At 46.0% G+C, this 27,606-nt stretch overlaps 1 protein-coding gene across 2 annotated transcripts in view; it reads right to left on the bottom strand.

Annotated features, from left to right (window-relative positions):
• Nucleotides 1–10,811: 10,811 nt before the first annotated feature.
• The window catches only part of PRR14L (proline rich 14 like), a 57,390-nt gene continuing 40,595 nt past the window's right edge, over nt 10,812–27,606 (bottom strand). For both annotated transcript variants that reach the window (XM_032139841.2, XM_058431279.1), the window contains 2 exons: nt 13,963–14,034; nt 10,812–11,995 (listed from right to left, as the gene is read on the bottom strand). In XM_032139841.2, coding sequence (XP_031995732.1) covers nt 11,719–11,995; nt 13,963–14,034 — 349 coding nt within the window. In that variant the 3' untranslated portion in view covers nt 10,812–11,718. The remainder of the gene's footprint in view (nt 11,996–13,962; nt 14,035–27,606) is intronic.

Below are 27,606 nucleotides of genomic sequence, written 5' to 3' on the forward strand. Positions count from 1 at the left end.
GGGCGCCCACCACTACACCTGGCTAATTTTTTTGTATTTTTAATAGAGACGGGGTTTCACCATGTTAGCCAGGATGGTCTCGATTTCCTGACCTCGTGATCTGCCCGTCTCGGCCTCCCAAAGTGCTGGGATTACAGGTGTGAGCCACCGCGCCTGGCCAGGAATGTACTTCTCATTCAGATTTTGCACATACAATGTAAGAATAAACAGCTTATATTATATTTGTATGGCTTTTCTTTCAAAATAAATTCTTTAAATGTATAGTTTTTTATCTTGCTCATTTTTATTTCAGTGTTGATTTAATCTTGCCAAGAATCTTATTAACACTTTGAGATAGCCAGTTCTTTAAAATAATGTTTCCTTTGAGTTTTGGAGTTGACAGATGTACCATCTATTACACTCACTCTCGTACCCACTGGAGCATCACGGGGAAATGAGGCAATTTTCTAAATGAGGATGCGTCCTCCTACTTCTTTACTTCTTCTTTTCTCTCTCTTTTTTTTTTTTTTTTGAGATGGAGTCTCACTCTGTTGCCAAGGTTGGAGTGCAATGGTGCAATCTCAGCTCACTGCAACCTCCACCTCCTTGGTTCAAGCGATTCTCCTGCCTCAGCCTCCCTAGTAGCTGGGACTACAGGCGCATGCCACCACGCCTGGCTAATTTTTCTATTTTTAATAGAGACAGGGTTTCATCATGTTAGCCAGGATGGTCTGGATCTCCTGACCTCATGATCCGCGCTCCTCGGCCTCCCCAAGTGCTAGGATTACAGGCGTGAGCCACCGTGCCTGGTCATGTCCTCCTACTTCTAAAGGTCTTTTTCTTCCAAAGCCAAGAAAAGATAGCAAGACTTAAGGCATATTTGACCAAATGATGTGCTTATGTTCAAAATCCTTCACTGGAAATTCCTTTTCCAAAATAATACTCTATGGCCTTTGCCTTCCTGAAACAGAGGTATCCAGACAACTCCAGGTCTCCTTTGTAGCTGGGATTACAGGCGTGCACCACCACGTCCGGCTAATTTTTGTATTTTTAATAGAGATGAGGTTTCACCATGTTGGCCAGGCCACTCTCAAACTCCTGGCCTGCCAAAGTGTTGGGATTATGGGCGTGAGCCACCGCACCTGGCCTATTTGTGTACTTTTAAATTATGTAAAAATAGCTGGGTGTGGTGGCTCATACCTGTAATCCCAACACTTTGGGAGGCTAAGGCAGGTGGATCACCTGAGGTCAGAAGTTCAAGACCACTCTAGGGATGGGTGCGGTGGCTCATGCCTGAAATCCCAGCACTTCAGGAGGCTGAGGCGGGTGGATCATGAGGTCAGGAGTTCGAGACCAGCCCGGGCAACACAGTGAAACCCTGTCTCTAATAAAAACACAAAAATTAGCCAGGTGTGGTGGCACGTGCCTGTAGTCCCAGCTACTGGGGAGGCTGAGGCAGGAGAATCACTTGAACCCGGGAGGCAGAGGTTGCAGTGAGCCAAGGCCATGCCATTGCACTCCAACCTGGGTGACAGAGTGAGACTCCGTCTCAAAAAAAAAAAAAAAAAGAAGTTCGAGACCACCCTGGCTAACAGAGCAAGACCCCATCTCTACTAAACATACAAAAATTAGGCAGGCATGGTTGCATGTGCCTGTAATCCCAGCTACTCAGGAGGCTGAGGGAGGAGAATCACTTGAACTGGAAAGGTGGAGGTTGCAGTGAGCCAAGATCATGCCACTGCACTTCAGACTGGGCAAGAAAGTGAGATTCTGTCTCAAAAAATAAATAAATAAAATAAAAATAAAGATGTAAAAATAGGCTGGGCACAGTAGCTGACACCTGTAATCCCAGCTACTTTGGAGGCTGAGGCAGGAGGATCATTTGAGCCCAAGAGTTCTAATCCAGCCTGGGCAACATAGCAAGACCTTGCCCCCCCATATAAAAAATACACATAATATATAATATATATTATGTATATATTTTAGATCTATATATATATCTACACACACATATTTATTTATTTTGGAACAGAGTTTTGCTCTTGTCACCCAGGCTGGAGTGCAATGACACGATCTCTGGCCACTGCAACCTCCGCCTCCTGGGTTCAAGCGATTCTCCAGCCTCAGCCTTCCACATAGCTGGGATTACGGGCTCCTGCCACCATGCCTGACTAATTTTTGTATTTTTAGTATTGTAGTAGAGACAGAGTTTCACCATGTTGGCCAGGCTGGTCTTGAACTCCTGACCTCAGGTGATCCACCCATCTTGGCCTCCCAAAGTGTTGGGATTACAGGCGTGAGTCACTGTGCCTGCATATATATATATATTCGAACTTATATATTAAGAATAATATTAATAATATATAAGTTCGAATATATATATACATATATACATATATATACGTATATACGTATATACGTATATATACGTATATACGTATATATATATGTATATATATATACACACATTCGAACTCCTGGCTTCAAGTGAAACGTCCGCCTTGGCCTCCCCAGGCGCTGCTGCTATTACAGGCGTGAGACACCGTGTCCAGCTCAGTGGTTGGTGTCTTTATTTGGAGACGAGGGCAAGCCATGAGAGATCTTAAGGAATGGTTCTGCCAAGTGCAAACTTGTGTTTTAGGAAGACCACTCAGGCAGCAGTAGGGGAGGGACAGGAGGGGCGCTGGGACTCATGAGTAGCTGCTATACTTCGGGATCTGTCCCCATTCCTGTGTTTGCAGTGTTTCAGGGACCATTTCAACATCTCCAAAAGTCTAAGATTAAAAATGCGAAAGAAAAGAGAGAGAAACTACTTAGGCGAGTCTTTCTCCCAGGCTGGAGTGCAGTGGCGCGACCTTGGCTCACCGCACCTACCGCCTCCCGAGTTCAAGCGATTCTTCTGCCTCAGCTTCCCGAGTAGCTGGGATTACAGGCGCGCGCCCACCACTCGCGGCTAATTTTTTGTATTTTTAGTAGAGTCACCAGATTGGCCAGGCCTGCCTCAAGTGATCCGGCCGCCTCTGCCTCCGGAAGTGCTGGGATTACAGGCTTGAGTCACCGGGCCCGGCCCACGTGGCGAGTCTTAACCACGTGACCCTCCCCGCTTTCCACCCGGGCAAGTACCAGCAAAGGACTAACAGCCTCCTCCAATATGGGTAGCTTCTCGGATGGCCCCGCCCCTCCGGAGAGCTGTAGCCAATCAGACGGCGTGAGGCCAGCAGTGGGTGCGGCTGCGCCTGGCGCTGCGCAGATCCGAATACCAGGAAGTGCCCGGTTTCGCTGTCAGTGCTCGGGCAGCTGCAATCCAGGTCCCTTGAGGAATAATTTAAGAAGGGGTGGAGAAAAATTAGGGGGCGTCTTCAAATATTCAGAGAGTCAGCGAGGTAAAGAAGACATGGGCCGGGCGCGGTGGCTCACGCTTGTAATCCCAGCACTTTGGGAGGCCGAGGCGGGCGGATCACGAGGTCAGGAGATCAAGACCACGGTGAAACCCCGTCTCTATTAAGAATACAAAAAGTTAGCCGGGCGTGGTGGCGGGCGCCTGTAGTCCCAGCTACTTGGAGAGGCTGAGGCAGGAGAATGGCGTGAACCCGGGAGGCGGAGCTTGCAGTGAGCCGAGATTGCGCCACTGCACTCCAACCTGGGCGACAGAGCGAGACTCCGTCTCAAAAAATTAAAAAAAAAAAAAGACATGGGCAGGTCTGTGTAGCAACGGGGGCGGGAATCATTCATTGACGCATGAAGTATTTCCTGAGCTCACACCACGTAAGACCAAGTTTTGTTCTAGATGTCCGAGAGACCAGAGTGAATACAGCAAAGTCTTTGACCTCAAGGAGCTTAACGTGAATAATATGGGGACTTGGTGGTGTTAAAATATATATAAAACGCTGACCGGGCGCGGTGGCTCACGCCTGGAATCCCTGCACTTTGGGAGGCCGAGGCGGGTGGATCACTTGAGGTCAGGAGTTCGAGACCAGCCTGGCCAACATGGTGAAACCCCGTCTCTACTAAAAATACAAAAATTAGCCGGGCATCATGGCGGGCGCCTGTGATCTCAGCTACTTGAGAGGCTGAGGCAGGAGAATCGCTTGAACCCAAGGGTGGAGGTTGCTGTGAGTCTTGATCGCACCACTGCACTCCAGCCTGGGCGACAGAGTGAGACTCTGTCTCAAAAAAAGAAAAAAAAAATCTTTCTATCTTATCTCACACACCATAAGGAGGATATATAATGGGAGGAAGTACACCTCCCAGTAGAGGGATCTGGAAAGGCAAATATCTGAATACAGTAACTGAAGGAACCATGTAGAAATGTGAGAGAAGGGATCACTGTCGGCACAGGCAGCAAGTGCACACGTATCATGAGATCCGAGCAAGGAACAGCCAAGTGTCGGTATGGAAGTTGTATTCAAATTGCTTCTACCTCCTCAGTGAAATGCGAAGGAAAACTATCAGCTGTGGATAAGGAAGGAGGAGGGGCTGGAGGTTTGAGAAAGATGTCATGAAGGACTCACTTATGACCCTGTAAGTTGAAGAATTATGAATTTTCTAGAACACTTTTTAAAAAAGAGAAATCTGGCCGGGTGCGGTGGCTCATGCTCGTAACCCCAGCACTTTGGGAGGCTGAGACGGGTGGGTCATCTGAGGTCAGGAGTTCGAGACCAGCCTGGCCAACATGGTGAAATCCCGTCTCTAGTAAAAATACAAAAATTATCCGGACATGGTGGTGCACGCCTGTAGTCCCAGCTACTTGGGAGGCTAAGGGAGGATAATCACTTGAACCTGGGAGGCAGAGGTTGCAGTGAGCCGATACCGTGCCATTGCACTTCAGCCAGAGGGACACAGTGAGACTCTGTCTCAAAAAAATAATAAAAAAGAGAAATCCCAGAATGAACCGCAGAATTGTGATCTTGGCCAGGTACAGTGGCTCACACCTGTAATCCCAGCACTTTGGGAGGCCAAAGTGAGAGAATTGCTTGAAGATTGGAGTTAGAATCTAGCCTGGGCAATGTAACAAGACCTTGCTTCTATAAAAAGTAAAAAGTTAGCCTGGTGTCATGGCACTGTGGTCTCAGCTACTCAGGAGGCTGAGGCATGAGGATGGCTTGACCCCAGGAGTTCCGAGGTTGCAATGAGCCATGATCATGCCACTGCTCTCCAGCCTGGGTGACAGAGCGTGACGGTCTCAAAGGTGGAGTGGGGGCGGGGGAGGTCAAGCGTGGTGGCTCATGCCTGTAATCCCAGTACTTTGGAAGGCCAAGGCAGGAGATCACTTGAGACCAGCTTGGGCAACACAGTGAGACCCTGTCTCTTCCAAATAATAATTTGCTGGGCTTGGTGGCATATGACTGTAGTCCCAGCTACTTGGGAAGCTGAGGTAGGAGGATCTCTTGAGCCAGGAAGTTCGAGGCTACAGTGAGCTAAGATGTGATTGTGCTACTGCACTCAGGCTGGGCGAGAGTGAGACTGTGTTTCAAACAAAAAAAAAAAGGGGGGAAATAAATAGAAATGTGTTTTCCATTGCTGGAAGAGGATAGGACACCACAGAGAGGATTCTTTTTTTTTTTTTTTTGAGACGGGGTCTTGCTATTTTGCCCAGCCCGGAGTGCAGTGGCACAATCTCGGCTCACTGCAAGCTCTGCCTCCCGGGTTCACGCCATTCTCCTGCCTCAGCCCCCCGAGTAGCTGGGACTACAGGCGCCCGCCACTGCGCCTGGCTAATTTTTTGTATTTTTAGTAGAGACGGGGTTTCACCGTGTTAACCAGGATGGTCTTGATCTCCTGACCTCATGATCCGCCCGCCTCGGCCTCCCAAAGTGCTGGGATTACAGGCGTGAGCCACCGCGCCCGACCCTGGCCAGGATTCTTAAATCAATGTTTTTTGTTTTTTTTTTTTGAGACAGGGTCTTGCTCTGTCACCCAGGCTGGAGTGCAGTGGCATGATCTTGGCTCACTGCAACCTCTGCCTGCCAGGTTCATGTGATTCTCCAGCCTCAGCTTCCCAAGTAGCTGGGATCACAGGCGTGCACCACCATGCCTGGCTAATTTTTGTATTTTTAGTAGAGATGGGGTTTCACCATGTTGGCTAGGTTGGTCTTCAACTTCTGACCTCAAGTGATCCACCTGCCTCGGCCTCCCAAAAGTGTTGGGATTACAGGCATGAGTTACAGCGCTCAGCCTTAAATCAGTTTTGATCAGTCCTCACGAGGCTCTACCAACACAAGATTCTGTAATGAGAGGTTAAAGAGATTATACTGCCTCAACTGTTAATTAGCAACTCTTTTCTCAAGAAATGGTGTAGTTGAGTACCTTTCTCCAAATAACCATGAAACCTAACAAGAAGCACAGCTGTCACGCAGTTAAGTTCCCTAAAGAGAAGACTACATGGATAGAATTCCTTGTTGCAGTTCTGAGGCCAAGAAGGGAAACTGAGCACTGCTTTTGCTCTGGACAGAGGACGAATGTCCCCAGGAATCATGCTTCTTTCTGGAATATATCAGTGTGGTGTTACAGAGGTGTTTTCAGTCATTCTTTTACCAGTTTCCATTGGCTAAATGAGAAGCAGAAGATTCATTGCGTTAACCTCATAAACAGCTGGGGAGGACAAGTGTTAAGTGGTGAGATCTTTTAAAAAGTAAACGAGGGACTGGGCACGGGGGCTCACGCCTGCTATCCCGGCGCTTTGGGAGGTTGAAGCGGGCAGTTCAGCTGAGGTTGGGAGTTCAAGACCAGCCTGACCAACATGGAGAAACCTTGTCTCTACTAAAAATACAAAATTAGCCAGGCGTGGTGGCCCATGCCTGTAATCCCAGCTACTTGGGAGGCTGAGGCAGGAGAATCGCTTGAACCTGGGAGGCGGAGGTTGCAGTGAGCTGAGATCGTGCCATTGCATTCCATCCTGGGCAACAAGAGCGAAACTCTGTCTCAAAAAAAGTAAATGAGGCTGGGATCAGTGGCTCACGCCTGCAATCCTGGCACTTCGGGAGGTCGAGGTGGCGGGGGCGGGGGGAATCACCTGAGGTCAGGAGTTTGAGACCAGCCCAACCAACATAGTGAAACCGTCTCTTCTTAAAAAAAAATACAAAAATTAGCTGGACTTGTTGGTGGGTGCCTGTAATCCCAGTACTTGGGAGGCTGAAGCATGAGAATCGCTTGAAACCAGGAAGTGGAGGTTGCAATAAGCTGAGATTGCACACCACTGCACTCCAGCCTGGCGACAGAGTGAAACTCCACCCGAAAAGAAAAAAAAAAAGTCAATTGGCACGGAGACAGGAAGCAACGCTCAAATGTCTTCCTGATCTGGGAGTGGGTCAAGCTTTTATGGCATTCCTATCTAGTCCTAGGTGATGCCAATGCAGTCGGCCTGCCAGGCTCGTGGTGGTAACAATTAACATGTTAAAGCTTTTTTCCATTGTGCACACTCGGGCAATTTTGGCTGTGTCTCACCTGTAACAACTTAAGCAATGGTTAATCAGTTTGAGCTGGTCCCACAGTTACAACAGGATACTCCTCAGAAAATGGTGACCACTTTGGAAGGAATGATGCTTGCTGTGACATATAACTTTGGAATGTCTACTTTAACTTATTACCAAGCCACGAGAACAAAGTAACGGCCTTGACAGTTATTTGAAAGGTTTTCAAAAAAATTTATTTTCATAAATTAACACACATAACAGTGGAAATTTTAGAGTCACAAACTACCAAACAGAAAAGGAACTGCAGGGGCATCATGTATACCAATGTTACCAAAAATGTACAAATTTCATTGAACTACTGACCATAATATATAAACATGTCAGGCAGCTATTTTTACTGGCCCAGACCAGCCCAAGGAGATGCTGAGGCCTCTCACCAAGAATTCAAATCCAATTCAGCACCAGAGAGGGGCTTGTGAAGACACACAATCAACAGGCATCGAATCTGAGAGCACACTGCACTAGATGGCCGGCTCAATGGGGACCCCCCTTCATCATCAAAATAGCTTTTGCTGCTCGATTTGTGGCTAGACGGTAACATTAAACTGTAATTTTAGTAAAATTAAATCTCCCTAGCCGGGTTTTTATATAATAAGTTCAGTTGTGGCAAGGAGCCCTTTCCTGACACAAATCCAGGAAAGATTACTTTGCACTTCTGGCCAATTATTTAAACTTTGGATACAGCCACCCACAATGTGGTTATTTAAGAAGTCCTTTCCATGACACCAGGGGAAAAGCTTACAGAAACAAAACAGAACAAGGGAATTACAGAAAGCACCAACTGCATACTCCCCCCACCCCAGGGAATGGGAGAAAAGTATCACTGCCTAAAAGTTGGTCTTTCGCAGATCTTAATGTACATGGCATTGATTATGAGACGGAATTCCAGACTGGAGATGGAGCGACGGCCGTGCGTTCATTGGCTGCACTGTGGCCTTGGATCTGCTGCTCCCGTCCTGTACGCTCCCTGCTGCTCTTGGCTCAGTGGGCAAGGAAGGAGCCATGGGGGAGGTCTCACACCCAGATAGTAGGATCTGGAATGGACCTCAGGTTGGCTCTGGAGCCCGTGCCAAAGACCCTTTCAGGCAAAATTGTGACAAAGTATCATGATTTTCACAGCTCTTGAGGAGCGCTGAGTTTTGGGATTCACAGCATGAGTTTCTGGGCTCCTCAGGCTCCGAATAAGGCAAACGCTACATGTCTTTCACCGTACCTCCCTCAGCTACTGTAGCTTAGAGTAAGGTCAGTAAGAAAAAGTGGACATTATCTGCTTTAACAGGAGATGAGGTACAGCTGAACTCATGCAGACATGAAGCTGGAAAGGAGACCAAAAGCAAAAAAAGAGGAGGAGAGAATGCAGAGGGAGGAGGCAAACACAGCTAGAAACTGAAAGATGGGAAAAAAAAAAAAAAAACAGTTGAAAGTTTCAGTGAAAAGCTGGGCAGAACCCTGATTAGACCTGAGATTTCTCCTCTTTCCCATATTAAAAACACTAAACCTCCAGAAGTGATAGTTGAGTAAGCTGTAGTTAACTGTAACTTCCCACCACTTGGAGAGGGAAGTTCCCATACTCAGAAACTGTATCAACTCCACCCCAGAACCAGACCTCCTGTAGCTCTGGGCAGGTGGTGTGTCAGCAGCCGATTACTGTGTCCCATCGTGGTTAGGGACCACGGGCCTGGGGACCCCTGACAACACTGCAGCTGGCTCAGTGCCAAAACTGAATGTTAAGACAGGCGTGGCTGAGCGCAGCTGGAGCCTAGGTATATACATCACCTTCAGGTAAGTCATTTCAAGTTTGCAGTGGGGCCCCCTTCTCAACTTTGGAGCGGGGAAGGGACCTAGCCAGAGGGTAGGTCAAGAATTTCAACGACGGGCAGGGCTGGCCTCAGAACAACTCCTCTCCTACACTGTCAGGACAGGAAAGGAGCCCAGCTCTGTTTCTTCCAGTCCTCTGCTCCCAGTTACCCATGTTCCAAACCGCTGCTCCAAGGCACAGTTGAAACTATCTCTGCCATGTTGGTGACACTACAGCTGTGCCCACTGTTGTCTCTGGGAAACACAGCCGCCACATCACTGCATCTACACGGGCAACGGAGCTGGCAAACAGGGCTCTGTTGACTCACTGCTAGTCTGCAACCTGTCCAGTAGGAGCTCCTTAAACATGCCTGGACAAGGGCAAAATGTACTACTCATCCCACTCCCTTAAGCAAAGAAGTCAGGGAGAAGCATTTAGTGTCTAAGAACCCTGTCCCAGGAAGGGAGAGGTATTGAGGTGAAACACAGGTCGTGTCTATACAGTCTGGGCAAAGTGGATGTAGAATGACAGAATCTGGTTAGCATCATTCAGAACTGGCACGGAAGCCTGGCTCTCTTCTAACTGTATTTGACCATGGCCTTGGAAGCCTCCGTGGATGACCAGGTGTGTATTTCACTTGTCTCAATGCTATGTCTGAGGCAGTGGGCCTAGAAGATAGCTGTGGCACACTTTTCCCTCTGGCTCATGTCAGTTTTTCTGCTCCAGTGTGGCATAGACTGTCAACCTGCAAAAGCAAGGCACATAGAGACCCCCACCCCCACCCCATCTCCCCATCCACTAGCAAACGGGGAAGCAAAACAAACCTAGGAGAGTTGGCCAACATTCCAGGACGTGCCACTCACTCTCTTCTAATAGACTGACTTGCAAATGTCCCTAGAACTCTGACGGTTCCCATCGGCAGCTGCTCCATGCCAGTGGCTCCAAGGAGGATATGAAGAGTCCTGATGATGACTTTCGCATCCCACTCACTAGTCATGGAATGTTAATTCTCTAAACTCTTGTTTTGAGAGAGAAAGAAAGAGAAAGAGAAACCCCTAGAGAAGGAGGGGAAGGGGAGCAGGATATGGGCACACAGGACTTCAGTGGAAAAGGAACAAGACCTGGAGGCTGCTGACCCACAGCATCCCTCTGCCCACAGACTCCTGCAGGCACAAACCCAGAAACTCGGCTAACTCTGGCATTTGACAGTTCCAGGAGATGTGACACAGGAGCCCAGAGTACAATGAGGTGGCCCTCAAAGAGGGCTAGCTGGGGATTTTTGAGATCCCACTGCTGGAACACATCTCTGGGTCTGAAGCATGACCCTGACTCTCTCCCCACTCTTGAAGCGGGCTGCCTGGAAAGCCACAAATACTGTGGGTCAGCCTGTATCGCTGCCCAAGCCGTTGTACTCAATTTTGTTACCTAACACCATTTCAGATAAAAACCATTAAGATCACATCCAACCATAGTAGTTTTTCAATGATCGGGACAGAAACCAGCTCTTACTTAAATCACTAAAATAAATACATGTACTTGGTGAGCAAGAATGAGAACCCAGATGAAAAAAAGTGCTCCCTCTAATGAGTTACACTAGAAGCTAGAGATGGGGAAGGGATTGCCTGAAGCACATGAATAGGAAAAATGTCTCTTCCATGCAGCGATCACTGGGTCAAATGCCTATCACGTATTCTTAAGACATGTATTGTTTTTCTCCTTAACAAAATGTTTTAAAATCACATTTAAAGGCTCCACACATGCAGCAATAGTACAAAAACAACAACAAAAAAGAAAATAAAACAAATGAAAATAATCCACACCACAACATTAAAAAGTGCAACTTACTTCGAATGGGGCCTGGACAGGCTCCTCTGGCACTAGTGACCCACAGTCACAGAGGGGAGAAAACGATGGGAAAAAGCCACACACACACAAACACTCTCACATACACTCACATCAATAGGTCCTGGGCAGACAAAAGATAAGAAAACACAACAGCTCATCTTTCCTCAACTACTGAAATGAGCCAGTGAGACCACGCAGGACAGGATGCCAGGTCCCCCTCCCTAGGCCACGTTTCTAATAATCTTGGTCTAGCACCACCGTAAACAAAGCGGAACTTTCATATGGACGTGCAAATCCTGTGAGTCCTTGGAATCCTAGTGTTACTGAAGATAGGCTGCTGCTTCCTCCTGTGGATGGCAGAGACTAAGGAGGCGGCTGGATGTCGTTCAGGTCCATTTCCAGGAGAAAGGGAGCATTCCTGAGGTTCTATACTCAGCAGTAAAAGTAGAAGACCCTCCTTCACCAGTTTCTAAAAAGGTTGCACCTTGAAATAGGTAAAAATTCATGGACTGTGCATTTTTGAGTGGTTTGGCGGTAGGGCAAAATTAGGCAACCTCTTCCAAGGAGGTCCAAAAAAACAAAAACAAAAAACCTAAAATTGAGACCCTCAAACTGAATTGCTTCTCAACAGCCTGATGATTGTTCCTGCTCCTCTTCCTTGGCAAAGAAGGTCTCCAGTTCCATTAGTTTCTGTATCAAAAGAGCATCCAGCTCTCGACTCTGCACAGCTGCTTTCTGGGCCCTGGTAAAGCTGCCTGCCACCTTGACTTTACCTCGAGCTCTCCTCTTTCGCGGGACTGTAAAATCCTGAAATTCTAGAACTCGCTTCCTCTTCTGTTGGCTGACTGAGATTAGCATACCATTTCGTTCCTTGGGTTCCTCAAAGATAGTCTCTAAACACCTAAGGATGAAGCACGAAACAATCACCAATGGACTGACTCACATGGCCCATCCTGTCAACAGGGTCAGGATGTTGACGCTGGGTCAACAACCCTTCTAGTCAACAGGGACTGAAAGCTACTTGCGCCAACTCTTTTTTTTTTTTTTGTGAGACAGAATTTCACTCTTGTTGCTCAGGCTGGAGTGCAATGGCATGATCTTGGCTCACTGCAACCTCTGTCTCCTGGGTTCAAGCGATTCTCCTGCCTCAGCCTCCCAAGTAGCGGGGACTACAGGTATGTGTCACTATGCCCGGTTAATTTTTTTTTTTTTTTTTTGAGACGGAGTCTCGCTCTGTTGCCCAGGCTGGAGTGCAGTGGTGCGATCTCGGCTCACTGCAAGCTCCGCCCCCTGGGGTTCACGTCATTCTCCTGCCTCAGCCTCCCGAGTAGCTGGGACTACAGGGGCCTGCCACCGTGCCCGGCTAATTTTTTCTATTTTTTAGTAGAGACAGGGTTTCACCATGTTAGCCAGGATGGTCTCGATTTCCTGACCTCGTGATCCGCCCGCCTTGGCTTCCCAAAGTGCTGGGATTACAGGCGTGAGCCACCGCGCCTGGCATTTTTTTTTTTTTTTTAAGACGGAGTCTCACTCTGTCGCCCAGGCTGGAGTGCAGTGGCGTGATCTTGGCTCACTGCAAGCTCCGCCTCCTGGGTTGATGCCATTCTCCTGCCTCAGCCTCCCAAGCAGCTGGGACTACAGGTGCCCGCCACCACGCCCGGCTAATTTTTTTTTTTTTGTATTTTTAGTAGAGACAGGGTTTCACTCTGTTAGCCAGGATGGTCTCCATCTCCTGACCTCGTGATGCGCCTGCCTCGGCTTCCCAGTGCTGGGATTACAGGCATGAGCCACCGCACCCAGCCCTGACTCATCTTTAAAAAAAAATTTTTTTTTGAGACAGGGTCTCACTCTGTCACTCAGGCTGGAGTGCAGTGGCACAATCACAGCTCACTACAGCCTCGAAATCCTGGGCTCAAGCAATCCTCCTACCTGAGCCTCCCACGTAGCTGGGACTACAAGCATATACCACCATGTCTGGCTAATTTAAAAAGAATTTTTTTTTTTTGTAGAGATGGAGTCTTGGTATATTGCTCAGGCTGGTCTCCAACTCAAGGGCTCCAGTGATCCTCCCTCCTTGGCCTCCCAAAGTGGTAAGATTACAGGCATGTGCCACTGTACCTGGCACAGTGTGATCTTGGCTCACTGCCATCTCCTCCTCCCGGGTTCAAGCAATTCTCTTGCCTCAGCCTCCCAAATAGGTGGGATTACAGGTGTGAGCCACCACGCCCGGCTAATTTTTTGTATTTTTAGTACAGACAGGTTTCACCATGTTGGTCAGGCTGGTCTCGAACTCCTGACCTCGTGATCCACCCGCCTTGGCCTCCCAAAGTGCTGGGATTACAGGCGTGAGCCACCGTGCCCGGCTACATTTTCTTTATGTAACCCAATACACTTTATTTCCTATCCTATTACTGACCCTAATTCAAGTGCTGGAATTGAAAATACCAATTCTATCTATTTATAAGAACCAATATTGGCTGGGTGCAGTGGCTCACACTTGTAATCCCAGCACTTTGGGAGGCTGAGGTGGGCAGATCACGAGGTCAGGAGATCGAGACCACGGTGAAACCCTGTCTCTACTAAAAATACAAAAAATTAGCCGGGTGTGGTGGCGGGCGCCTGTAGTCCCAGCTACTTGGAGAAGCTGAGGCAGGAAAATGGCGTGAACCCGGGAGGCGGAGCTTGCACTGAGCTGAGATCGCGCCATTGCACTCCAGCCTGGGTGACAGAGACTCTGTCTCAAAAAAAAAAAAAAAAGACCCAATATTGGTACAACTGAACATAAACTCTTTCTAAAGTGAAAGGGCTGGAGATTCACATGAATCATTTCAAATTCTTCCCTTTTATTTCCCAGCTATAGGTACCTACCTGTTTGCAGGAGGAGATTTATAATTCTTGTTGGTATATATCTCTTCTAAACTAAACTCCTTCTTCTTTAACCTGAAAACAAAGAAAGAAAAAAATTCTTCATTTTCTCTCTCTTTTTTTTTAGAGAAGGTCTTGCTCTGTTGCCCAGGCTGAAGGGCAGTGACATGATCATAGCTCAATGCAGCCTGCAACTCTAGCCATCCTCCAACCTCAGCCTCCTGAGTAGCTGGGATTACAGGTGTGTGCCACCACCCAAGGCTAGATTTAAAAAACAAAATTAGGCATGAGCTACTGTGCACAGCCTCATGTTCTCCTAAGATGGAAGAGACTTATTTTCCAATGCTATCCTTTTCATTTGCTCCAACCTGTCTGTAGTATGTTTTAGATGTGTCTCATGCAAACAATGTGTACCGGATTTTCTTTTCCAGGGTACCAACCTTCAACTTTATGTAACTGAGCCCATTCATACTTACTGGGAATGATATATTTAGATTTATATCTATTATTTTTCTTTTCTTTTTTTTTTTTTTTGAGATGGAGTCTCGCTCTGTGGCCCACGCTGGAGTGCAGTGGAGCAATCTCGGCTCATTGCAAGCTCCGCCTCCCGGGTTCACGCCATTCTCCCGCCTCAGCCTCTGCGAGCAGCTGGGACTACAGGCGCCCGCCACCACGCCCGGCTAATTTTTTGTATTTTTAGTAGAGACGGGGTTTCACCGTGGTCTCGATCTCCTGACCTCGTGATCCGCCCACCTCAGCCTCCCAAAGTGCTGGGATTACAAGTGTGAGCCACCGCGCCCGGCCTCTATTATTTTTCATAGATTTGTATCTATTTTACAGCTGTTGTTTGTGCTGCTTTGCAATGTTTCTTTTCATGAACTGACTGCTCTTTTTTTTCTATCTCCCTCCACTGACTAGAAAACTATATATTCTGTTCTTTTTTGTTTTTTGCTTTTTTAGAGATGGGGTCTTGCTCTGTTGCCTAGGAGTTTGAGGCTGTGTACAGCCTGGGTGACAAAGACCCTGTCTCTTAAAAAATATATACATACACACACAAACACACACACCCACATACACACACACACACAAAAAAACCCTTCACACCTATCAATTATACAGTAACCCTGAGGTACAGCTTGAATAGTAAAAGCAGGCCATATGCTTGCTTTTTTCCTTTCATTACCAATTTCCAAAACAATGAATTGGTTCCCCAGTATCTTCCAAAGATGGCCAATGGTTTAAAATTTTTTTAAGTATCATTATGAACTATTGGGTTTATATTTGATATGTTTGAATCTACTGAACTTATTATTCTTTTGAGGCTCAGCTGGTCTCATCTGTGGCCAGAGGGAATCTCTTCAAACTGGTTCTTGAGAGCCAGGCATGGGGGCTCCCAACAGTAGTCCCCAGTTACCTGGGAGACTGAGGCAAGAGAATTGTTGAGCCCAAGAGTTCAAGACCAGCCTGGGCAACAAAGCAAGACCCTGTCTCTATACAAAATTAAAAAATAAACAAAAAACTGGCTCCTGAATCCCTTTGACATGACCCTAGGAGTCTCTGAGAGCTTTGCTACTTTCTGGTATGACAAGATACATTCATCTTATTCATTTCCTGCCCTAGACCTGTAATCACTCTCCAAGGAGCCCAGGTTCACATATCATAAACTTCATCCATTTAAAATGTACAATTCAGTGATTTTTAAAACATTCACAAGGTTATTCATGATCACCACTATCTAATTAAGACCAGTTTTTTTTTTTGAGACAGGGTCTTGCGCTGTCACCCAGGCTGGACTGCAGTGGCTCAAACATGGCTCACTGCAGCCTCAACTTCCTGGGCTGGGCTCAAGAGATCCTCCTGTCTCTGCCTCTCGTGTAGCTGGGACCACAGGTGTGGGCCACCACAGCCGGCTTATTTTTATTTATTTATTTATTTATTTATTTATTTATTTATTTATTTATTTATTTTTTGAGACAGAGTTTCGCTCTTTTTGCCCAGACTGGAGTGCAATGGCGCGATCTTAGCTCACTGCAACCTCCACCACCCGGGTTCAAGCGATTCTCCTGCCCAGCCTCCTCAGTAGCTGGAATTACAGGCATCCGCCACCACACCCAGCTAATTTTTGATTTTTTTTTTCTTTTGAGATGGAGTCTTGCTTTGTCGCCAGGCTGGAGTGCAGTTGTGCAATCTTGGCTCACTGCAACCTCCGCCTCCCAGGTTCAAGCGATTCTCCTGCCTCAGCCTCCCGAGTAGTTGGGACTTCGGGCGCGTGTCACCACGCCCACCTAATTTTTGTATTTTTAGTAGAGATAGGGTTTCACCACATTGGCCAGACTGGTCTCGAACTTCTGACCTCAGGTGATTCACCCACTTCGGCCTCCCAAAGTTCTGAGATTACAGGCATGAGCCACCACGCCCAACTGTAACTTTGATTTTTCAGTAGAGATGGGGTTTCAACACGTTGGCCAGGCTGGTCTCGAACTCCTGATTTCAGGTGATCCACCCATCTCGGCCTCTGAAAGTGCTGGGATTACAGGCGTGAGCCACTGCGCCTGGCCTATTTTTTCATTTTTTTAAAGACAGCATCTCGCTCTCTTGCCCAGGTTAAAGTACAGTGGTACAATGATAGCTGACTGCAGCCTCGACCTCCCTGGCTGAAGCAATCCTCCTGGTCTCAGCTTCCCAAATAGCTGGGACTACAGGTTCACAGTACTATGCCTGGCTATTTTTTTTTTTTTTTTTAATTTGAAACGGAGTCTTGCTCTGTTGCCCAGGCTGGAGTGCAGTGGCATGATCTTGGCTCACTGCAACATCTGCCTTCCGAGTTCAAGTGATTCTTCTGCCTCAGCCTCTCGAGTAGCTGGGACTACAGGCATGCACCACCATGCCTGGCTAATTTTTGTATTTTTAGTAGAGACGGGGTTTCATTATATTGGTCAGGCTGGTCTTGAACTCCTGATCTTGTGATCTGCCCACCTTGGCCTCCCAAAGTGCTGGGATTACAGGTGTGAGCCACCACGCCTGACCTCCATCTAATTTTTTTTCTTTTCTATTTTTTTTTTTTTTTTAAGACCAAGTGTCACTCTGTCACCCAGGCTGGAGTGCAGTGGTGTGATCTAGGCTCACTGCAACATCCACATTCTGGGTTCAAGCGATCCTCCTGCCTCAGTCTCCAGAGTAGCTGGGATTACAGGCGCCCACCACCACGCCCGGCTAATTTTAAAAATATTTTTAGTAGAGACAGGGTTTCACCATGTTGGCCAGACTGGTCTTGGACTCCTGACCTCAGGTAATCTGCCCACCTCGGCCTCTCATAGTGCTGGGATTACAGGCATGTCGGGCTAATTTTTAAAAACTATTTTTGGTAGAGATAGGGTCTGTCTATGTTGTCCAGGCTAGCTTTGAACTCCTCGGCTCAAGCGATCCTCCAGTCTCAGCCTCCCAAAGTGCTGGGATTACAGGGTTCAACCACAATGCCTGACCTGATCTTTTGTAGAGATGTGGTCTCACTATGTTGCCCAGACTGGTATCAGACTCTTGGGCTCAAGTGATCCTCCTGCCTTTATCTGCCAACGTGCTGGGATTATAGGAATGAACCACCACACCCAGCTTTAAAACACTTTCATAACTCCAAACAGAAACCTACTTTTAGCAGTCACCTGGACTCTCCCCTACCACCCAGCACTGGTAACCACTAAACTACTTTCTGTCTCTAAGGATTCTAGACATTTCATATAAAATGAATCATACAGAATGTGCTGTTTTCATAGTTAACCCCTGTTGTAGCATGTATCAGTACTTCCTTCCTTTTCCTGGCTGAATAATACTCCATCAATGGATACACTATCTTTTCTTTATCCATTTATCAACTGAGGAACATTTGGTTTCCACTTTTTAGCTACTATGAATAATGCTGCTGTGAATATTCATGCACAGGTTTTTTGGTGAATTTATGTTTTCAATTCCTTTTTTCTGTTTTTGAGAGAGTCTTGCTCTATTACCCAGGCTGGAGTGCAGTGGCACGATCTTAGCTCACTGCAACCTCCACCTCCTGCGTTAAGGCAATTCTCCTGCTTCAGCCTCCCGAGCAGTTGGGATTACAGGTACGCACCACCACTCCTGGCTAATTTTTGTATTTTTAGTGGAGATGGGGTTTCACCATATTGGCCAGGCTGGTCTCGAACTCCTGACCTCAGATGATCTGCCTGCCTCGGCCTCCCAAAGTGCTGGGATTACAGGCATGAGCCACCGTGCCTGGCATGTTTTCAGTTCTTTTGGGTATATACCTAGAAGAATTGTTGGGTCATATGGTAACTCTAATTTTTTCAGGAACTGCCGATTTTTTTTTTCACAGTGGCTATACCATTTTACATTCCCATGAGATGTGTATAAGGGTTTGAGTTTCTCCACATCCTTACTACGCTTATTTTCTGTTTTATTGTTTCTTTACATCCTAGTGGGTGGGAAGTGGTATTTCACAGTGGTTTTGATTTGCAGTTCCCTGATGACTCATGATGTCAACAGCATCTCTTCAAATGCTTGTGGGCCATTTGTCTATCTTCTTTGGAGAAATGTCTATTGAAACACTTTGTCCATTTAAAAAATATGGGTTATTGTCTTTTGGTTGTTGAACTACAAGAGTTCTTTATAGCTTGTGGATACTGGACCCTTATTAGATGTGTGATTTGCAAGTATTTTCTCCAATTCTGTAGGTTATACGTTATCTTGTTTTTTGTGGGAGAGAGTTGGGCGGGGGGAGATCATCTCACTCTCTTGCCCAAACTGGAGATCAGTGGTTTGATGACAGTTCACTGAAGCCTTGAAATCGTAGACTCAGTGATCCTTCCACCTCAGTGTCCTAAATAGGTGAGACTACAGGAGTGTGCCACCATGCCTGGTTCATTTTATTTTTATTTTTGTAGAGACAGGGTCTCATTATGCTGCCCGGGCTGGCCTTGAACTCCTGGGCTCAAGCATTCCTCCCACCCTGGCCTCCCAAAGTGCTGGGATTACAGGTGTGAGCCACCATGCCTGGTCATCTTTTCTTTTTTTTTTTTTTTTTGAGATGGAGTCTCGCTCTGCCGCCCAGGCTGGAGTGCAGTGGCGCAATCTCGGCTCACTGCAAGCTCTGCCTCCCGCGTTCACGCCATTCTCCTGCTTCAGCCTCTCCGAGTAGCTGGGACTACAGGCGCCCGCCACGACGCCCGGCTAATTTTTTGTATTTTTAGTAGAGACGGGGTTTCACCGTGGTCTCGATCTCCTGACCTCGTGATCCACCTGCCTCGGCCTCCCAAAGTGCTGGGATTACAAGTGTGAGCCACTGCGCCTGGCCCTTTTCTTTTTTTGATACTTTATTTTTTACAGTAGTTTTATGTTCACAGAAAGACTGAGCAGAAAGTGGAGAGTTCCCATATAGCCCCTACCCTCACACATGGACAGCCTTCCAGAGTGTACAACTGTTGTACAATGAACCTATATTGATACACTGTTATCACCCACAAGTCCAGTTTATGTCGGAACTCACCCTTGTTGTCTTCTATGAGTTTTGACAAACACATAATGCCATATATCCCCCATTACAGTAACACACATAACAGTTTTGACTGCCCTACATACCCTCTGACCTCCACCTAGTCATCCCTTCCTTCCCCTCAACCCTTGGTGACTTCTGTCTCCATGGTTTTGCCTTTTCCAGAATGTCATAGAGCTGAACTCATACAGTATGTAGTTTATTCAGATTGGCTTCTTTCACTCAGTAGTAAGCATTTAAGATTCCTCCATATCATTTATATAATTGATAGCTAATTCCTTTTTAGTACTAATATTCCATTGTCCAGACAGTTTATTCATTCAGCTACTGACGGACATCTTGGTTGCTTCCAAGTTTTAGAAATTACGAATAAAGCTGCTATGAACATTTATGTACAGATTTTGTGTGAAATGTTTTCAACTCATTTGGGTAAATACCAAGGAGTGCAGCTGCTGTATGGTATGGTATGTAGGTTTAGTTTTGTACGGGAATTGCCAAACTGTCTTCCAAAGAGGCTGTATACCATTTTGCATTCCCACCAGCAGTGAATGAGAGTGCCTGTTGCTCCACATCCTCATTCAATTCTCTCCCTTGTTATTTTTTGTTTCTGTACTTCAATGTGAAAATTTTGTTCTGGTGTGCTCCTGTTCATTAACACTATTTAGCTCTATTTAACCTGCTGTTAACCCATTTATTAAAGTTCTATTTTGATTACTCAATTTTACATTTTTAGAAATTCTGTACAGTTCTACTTTAAATGTAGTTGGTTATTTTTAAGTATATCTTGCTTCATTATTCATATTTTCAACCCACTTGTATTTCTTTAACATATAAAACATACTACAGGCCAGGCACAGTGGCTCACGCCTGTAATCCTAGCACTTTGAAAGGCCAAGGTGGGCAAATCATTTGAGTCCAGGAGTTTGAGACCAGCCTGGCCAACATGGTGAAACCCCGTTTCTACTAAAAATACAAAAATTAGCCAATGTGGTAGTGCACACCTATAATTCCAGCTACTCTGGAAGGCTGAGGGAGGAGAATCGCTTGAACTTGGTAGGCAGAGGTTGCGATGAGCAAAGATCATGCCACTGCACTCCAGCCTGGGGAACAGGCATGAGCCACTGCGCCTGGCCAGCTGGTTTCAAACTCCTGACCTCAAGTGATCCACCCATCTCAGCCTCCCAAAGTGCTAGGATTACAGGCGTGAGCTACCGCGCCCGGCCAGCAGCAACTTTTAAACATTTTTTGGGCTGGGTGGATCACTTGAGGTCAGGAGTTCAAGACCAGCCTGACCAACATGGTGAAACCCTGTCTCTATTAAGAATACAAAATTACAGTGTCTCACGGCTATAATTCCAGCACTTTGGGAGGCCGAGGCGGGCAGATCATGAGGTCAGGAGATCGAGACCATCCTGGCTAACATGGTGAAACCACGTCTCTACTAAAAATACAAAAAACAAAAATAGCTGGGCGTGGTGGCGGGCACCTGTAGTCCCAGCTACTCAGGAGGCTGAGGCAGGAGAATGGCGTGAACCCAGGAGGCAGAGCTTCCAATAAGCTGAGATCACACCACTGTACTCCAGCCTGGGCGACAGAGCAAGACTCTGTCTCAACAAAAACAAAAACAAAAACAAAAACATAAAAAAAAAAAAAAAAAAAAAGGAAAGAAAAAGAATACAAAATTAGGCCAGGTGCGGTGGCTCACGCATATAATCCCAGCACTCTGGGAGGCCGAGATGGGCGGATCATGAGGTCAAGACATTAAAACCATCCTGGCCAAAATGGTGAAACCCCGTTTCTACTAAAAATACAAAAATTAGCTGGGTGTGGTGGCACATTCCTGTAGTCCCTGCTACTCGGGAGGCTGAGGCAGGAGAATCCCTTGAACCCAGGAGGCTGAAGTTGCAGTGAGTGAGCCCAGATCGCGGCACTGCACTCCAGCCTGGGTGACAGAGTGAGACTCCGTCAAAAAAAAGAAAAAAAAAAAAAAAAAGAAAAAAACTACAGTTATTTGTTAACCAAATAATATATCAAAAAAAAAAAAAGAACAGCTCTTTGTGAATAATGTATCAAAATTTTACTGTTTACTATATGCCAATGATGAAATTATTGCTTTTCAGCTCAAAATCTGCCCTTCAGTACCTGCTCTGTGATAACGGAATCCTAGGCCCTTTAAGCATTTCTATTTTGCAGTGAGTATGATGCTAAACTTTGTCACAAGGTGTTGGAGGAACAATGCAGGTGGAAGGGAGCTTCTCTTTCCGGTTTGGTGAGTTTTTTCTTGCTCCTGCAGCATGGGCCATCAGTGATTAATGTATGTTGGGATGTTGGGGCTTCTCTGCCCTAGTGGTGTGGCCAGGACATGTAGTCCCTCAGTGACCTTGCAGCCTTAGCTTGGCGACCACTTTGCTGCAGGCTTCCCAAAACGGATAGGGCACTCCAGGCCTTATGCCCTCAGTGGTAACCTGACTTACTGATGGTCATTTCCTGTCGCTCTCCTGAAGCAAAAACCACATGCTCCAGGCCTTGCATCACAGCAGTGCCCTACCTCCCTCTGCAGCAGCCTTATCTTGTCTATGCTTGAGAAGGTGGTTGTTATTTCCTGCTTGCCCAGCTCTGGCCTCTGCAATCCACCCATCCAATGGGCTGCAACCTCACCTTCTCCAACCAAGTCTCAACTCCAACCTTGAGGGAGGTGGTGCCCCTTCCAAGTTTGCCCTTCCTAGGGTACTCTCCCTTAACCCAAGTGTACCCTTCAGGATTCTCTTTATATTTAAGGTTACTCCCTGTCATAGTTTAATGCTTTATAATAAACTTCCCCTGTCTAAAATACTGTGCGATTTCTGTCTCCTGATTGGACTTGAACCACTACATAATAATAACGTAAAAATCCTAAGAGCTAAATTAGGTTGCTACTAAATACATTAGACCAGTGTACCTAAAAACTTTCCACAGAGTACACGAGAACCCAGCTGTAGGAGAATCAACCACTCAATCTATAATTTCTATTTTTTCTTTATTATTAATTTTTTTTTTTTTTTTAGATAGAGTCTTGCTCTATTGCCCAGGCTGGAGAGCAGTGGTGCGATCTCGGCTCACTGCAACCACTGCCTTTTGGGTTCAAGCGATTCTCCGGCCTCAGCCTCCCCAGTAGCTGGGATTACAGGTGTACACCACTACACCCAGCTAATTTTGTATTTTTAATAGAGATGGAGTTTCACCATGTTAGCCAGGCTGGTCTGGAACTTCTGACCTCATGATCCACCCACCTCGGCCTCCCAAAGTGCTGGGATTACAGGCATGAGCCAATGCACCTGGCCTTATTATTAATTTTTGTAGAAATGTGGTCTCACCATGTTGCCCAGGCTGCTCTTAACTTCCTGGGCTCAAGTGATCCTCCCACCTTGGCCTCCCAAAGTGTTGGGATTATAGGCGTGAACTATCATACCCAGCTCAATCTCTAATTTCTAAAAGTGATACATCTGAAAAGTGTTCTGAATTGCTCTTGCAGGTCTCTCTGTTCCCACAAATTCTCTCAGAACAGCTCCTATCCATTCTGAATTTTTCTTTGACACATCAGTCAAACCACTCATTTTGCTAAGCCCTTTCCAGTGATTAATGAAATCACCATAAACTTGTCTTGGGTTTTTCTTTTCCTTTACTACACATTATTCAGTTAAGAGGGAAGAGTGCCTTTAGAGATTGGCTATTAGGGTCTGAGTGCGGTGGCTCATGCCTGTAATCCCAGCACTTTGGGAGGCCAAGGTGGGCAGATCACATGAGGTCAGGAGTTTGAGACCAGCTTGGCCAACATGGTGAAACCCCGTCTCTACTAAAAATACAAAAATTAGCTGGGCGTGGTGGCGTGTGCCTGTAATACCAGCTACTCAGGGGGCTGAGGCAGGAGAATTGCTCGCACCTGGAAGGCAGAGGTTGCCGTGAGCCAAGGTCATGCCATTGCACTTCAGACTGGGCAACAAGGGCGAAACTCCTTCTCAAAAAAAAAAAAAAAAAAAAATTAGCCAGGCATGGTGGCAGGTGCCTGTAATCCCAGCTACTCGGGAGGCTGAGCCATGAGAATCGCTGGAACCCAGGATGTGGAGGTTGCAGTGAGCCAAAACTGCACCACTGCACTCCAGCCTGGGCGGCACAGTGATACTCTGTCTCAAAAAAAAAAAAAAAAAAAAAATTGGGTATTTGGGCCAGTGTTAAGACAACTGATTTCAGGTATCTCATGGAAAGGAGTTGTCAGAGTCACTTTGCCTCGTTCACCTCGATTATCATCAAATAATGTCTACTTAAGAAAAAGACCTTACTTAGGAAAGAGAGCTTCAAACACTAAAAATAGCTTGTTCGTGCATTTAATTATATACAATATTTTTTCTAGCTATTCTCACTTCTCATTAACAATATGTCATCACTTAGAAAAGTTCCACTCAACATATACATGGGATCGGCATGATGGCTGACACCAGTAATTTGAGCACTTTGGGAGGTGGAGGTGGCCAGATCACTTGAGCCTGGGAGTTCAAGACCAGCCTGGGGAACATGGCAAAATCATATCTCTACTAGAAATACAAAAATTAGTTGGGCATGGTAGCACATGCCTGTAGTCCCAGCTACTCACGAAGCTGAGATAGGAGGATCACCTGAGCCCAGGAAGTTGAAGCTGCAGTGAGCCATGATCATGCCTCTACGCTCCAGCCTGGGCGACAGAGCGAGACCTTGTCACAAAACAAACAAATTATAACTATATATATATCAAGATGTTTACTGGGACTACTAAATACTTGAAGTGTACAAAACCCACAGAAAAAATTTAAGTAATTTCCTTTGGTTAAGGCATGAACTTTTATCAATTCACATAATGAAATATTTAATTCAAGTAGTCAGTCCCTTATGATCTGATCCTACAAGATATTGTAATTTTTTTTTTTTTTTTGAGACGGAGTGGCTCAATCATGGCTCACTGCAACCTCCGCCTCCCGGGTTCAAGTGATTCTCCTGCCTCAGCCTCATGAGCAGCTGGGATGACGGGTGCCTGCCACCATGCCTAGCTAATTTTTGTATTTTTAGTAGAGACAGGGTTTCACCATGTTGGCCAGACTGGTCTTGAACTCCTGACCTCAGTTGATATACCCGCCTTGGCCTCCCAAAGTGCTGGGATTACAGGCATGAGCTACCGCGCCTGGCCAGATGTTATAACTTCTATCCCCATTAACAATATCAAAAAATATGTGATAAACTGCCCTGCCAATTGGTTTGTCCAATATACTTTTATATTATAATATGAAAGCAGGCTGGGCTTGGTGGCTGGCTCCAGCCTGGGCAACAAGAGAAAAACTACATCTCAAAAAAAAAAAAAAGAAAGAAAGCAATCATTGAGACTTATATAAATTAGTAGATTTAGTTCTGATTTTTACAATAATTCTGAATCATTCTTAAAAGTCTAATACTAAAGTGGCCGGGCACGGTGGCTCACGCCTGTAATCCCAGCACTTTGGGAGGCCGAGGTGGGCGGATCATGAGGTCAGGAGATCGAGACCATCCTGGCTAACATGGCGAAACCCCATCTCTACTAAAAAAATACAAAAAATTAGCCAGGCATGCTGGCGGGCGCCTGTAGTCCCAGCTACTCGGGAGGCTGAGGGAGGAGAATGGCGTGAACCCGGGAGGCGGAGCTTGCAGTGAGCCGAGATAGTGTCACTGCACTCTAGCCTGGGCGACAGAGCAAGACTGTCTAAAAAAACCAGAGTTTAATTCATGTATGCATACACATTTACTAAAGCAGTATCATGCTTTCTACCATACTCCTCACTTCAAAACTTATAATGCTTTATTATAAATTTTCCCGGGTTCAAGTGACTCTCCTGCCTTAGCCTCCCGAGTAGCGGGGATTACAGGCGTGTGTGTGCCACTACTGCCTGGCTAATTTTTGTATTTTTAGTAGAGACAGGGTTTCACCATGTTGGCCAGGCTGGTCTCAAACTTCTGACCTCAAATGATCCACCCACCTCAGCCTCCCCAAAGTGCTGGGATTACAGGCGTGAGCCACTGCTCCTGGCCTCACGTTGTTTTAGTAATGCACAGGTTGGCACTATTGGGTTATTAAGAACATCCATAACTGAAAATCCAAAATCTGAAATGCTCCAACATCTGAAACTTTCTGAGTGCCAACATGATGCTCAAAGGTTATGTTTAAAGGGAATGCTCATTGGAGCATTTGGGATTTTCAGATGAGGGGTGCTGGTAAGTATAATGCAAATATTCCAAAATCTGAAAAAATCTCAACTCTGAAACAGTTTTGGTCCCAAGAATTTGGAGAAGAGATAGTCAGCCTGCATTATTAAAATGGATAAATGGTGATTTTAAGACTTTTAGAAATATACCTCACAATCTGTACTCCATAATTTATTTCTCAGTGTTTTATATCATTTTCTTAAAAGGATAAATAAACATATTTACTTGAATTGGAAAACAGAAAAGTCAGGAAGAATGATTTGCTTGATGGGTTTAAATAATAAATTGCTTCCACCAATTAAATTATATGCCCAGGCTTTTCCATAAACTTAATGTACTAAAATCTGCAGCTTCAAGGGTTGTTTTTTTTTTTTTTTTTTGACAAAAGTACATTTGATTAATAGCATTTTTATCGAAAGACATCCTAGGTTTAGGCAAAGATTTATTAAAAGTTTTATTTTTCTCAACCCCATTTCAGTATATTGGAATGAATAAGGTACCTCTAAGTGAAAGAGGATCTGGCATTTGACATTTGCTGGACCCTTCTCGGTCTGTTCCAGACACTGAGACAGTAACTGCCACTAATGCCTGGAAAACAGAACCTTTGTGACAGAGTGCTTTTCAATCTTTTGTTTTCATTAAATATAATGCTAGATCACTCTATGATTTTTTGGCATATAACTTGAAAGAAGTGGAAATAATTGAATGACTTTACTATATTAAAACTCTTTCCTCTCCCAACTACTTATTTATGTAAACAAGGTTCTTCAGACATACAAATGCAAGAGAGAATACAACTGATACTGAATCCTATTTCATTCGAGTAATAAATACTACTCGATCTCGGATATCTGAAATATTTTAAAAATTTCTCTTGAAAAGACATACAATAGATCAACAAAAGAACCATAAGACAAAAATACAACATATTAAGATTATGGTGTAGAAGTGGAACATCAATCACGACCCTAACAAATGGTTATTTTATTTGTGCTGTGTGAAGCACTATAATGGAGGTAGTACACATTCTTTTCTCAATTAGACTGTATAGAAATCTTTTTTTTTTTGAGATGGAGTTTCATTCTTTTTGCCCAGGCTGGAGTGCAATGGCATGATCTCGGCTCACCGCAACCTCCGCCTCCCGGGTGGGTGCAAGCGATTCTCCTGCCTCAGCCTACCGAGTAGCTGGGATTACTGGCGCACGCCACCACGCCCAGCTTATTTTGTACTTTTAGTAGAGATGGGGTTTCTCCATGTTGGTCAGGCTGGTCTCAAACTCCTGACCTTGTGATCCACCCCCTCAGCCTCCCAAAGTGCTGGGATTACAGGCGTGAGCCACCGCGCCCCGCCCTGTATAGAAATCTTAAGTGTTGGGAATTCTTATTCATATTTTACAGGGAAGTTCCTGAGAGACCACTGTTAGGCTTCCATTTGCTGATAAGAAATGGAGGAGTAAAATCGATCAGAAGAAAATATAAGTTTGGAGATTTTTTTTTTTTTGAGACGGAGTTTTGCTCTTGTTGCCTAGGCTGGAGTGCAATGGTGCGATCTCAGCTCACCACAACCTCCACCTCCCAGGCTCAAGCGAATCTCCTGCCTCAGCCTTCCCAAGTAGCTGGGATTATAGGCATGCGCCACCAAGCCCGGCTAATTTTGTATTTTTAGTAGAGATGGGGTTTCTCCGTGTGGGTCAGGCTGGTCTCGAACTCCCAACCTCAGGTGATCTCCCCACCTTGGCCTCCCAAAGTGCTGGGATTACAGGTGTGAGCCACCGCGCCCAGCTTGGAGATCTTTTTTAAGAAAAAGTAAACTCACGGCCGGGCGCGGTGGCTCAAGCCTGTAATCCCAGCACTGTGGGAGGCCGAGGCGGGCGGATC

This window comes from Hylobates moloch, unplaced genomic scaffold (genome assembly GCF_009828535.3).
Source record: "Hylobates moloch isolate HMO894 unplaced genomic scaffold, HMol_V3 SCAFFOLD_19, whole genome shotgun sequence".
NCBI lineage: Eukaryota > Metazoa > Chordata > Mammalia > Primates > Hylobatidae > Hylobates > Hylobates moloch.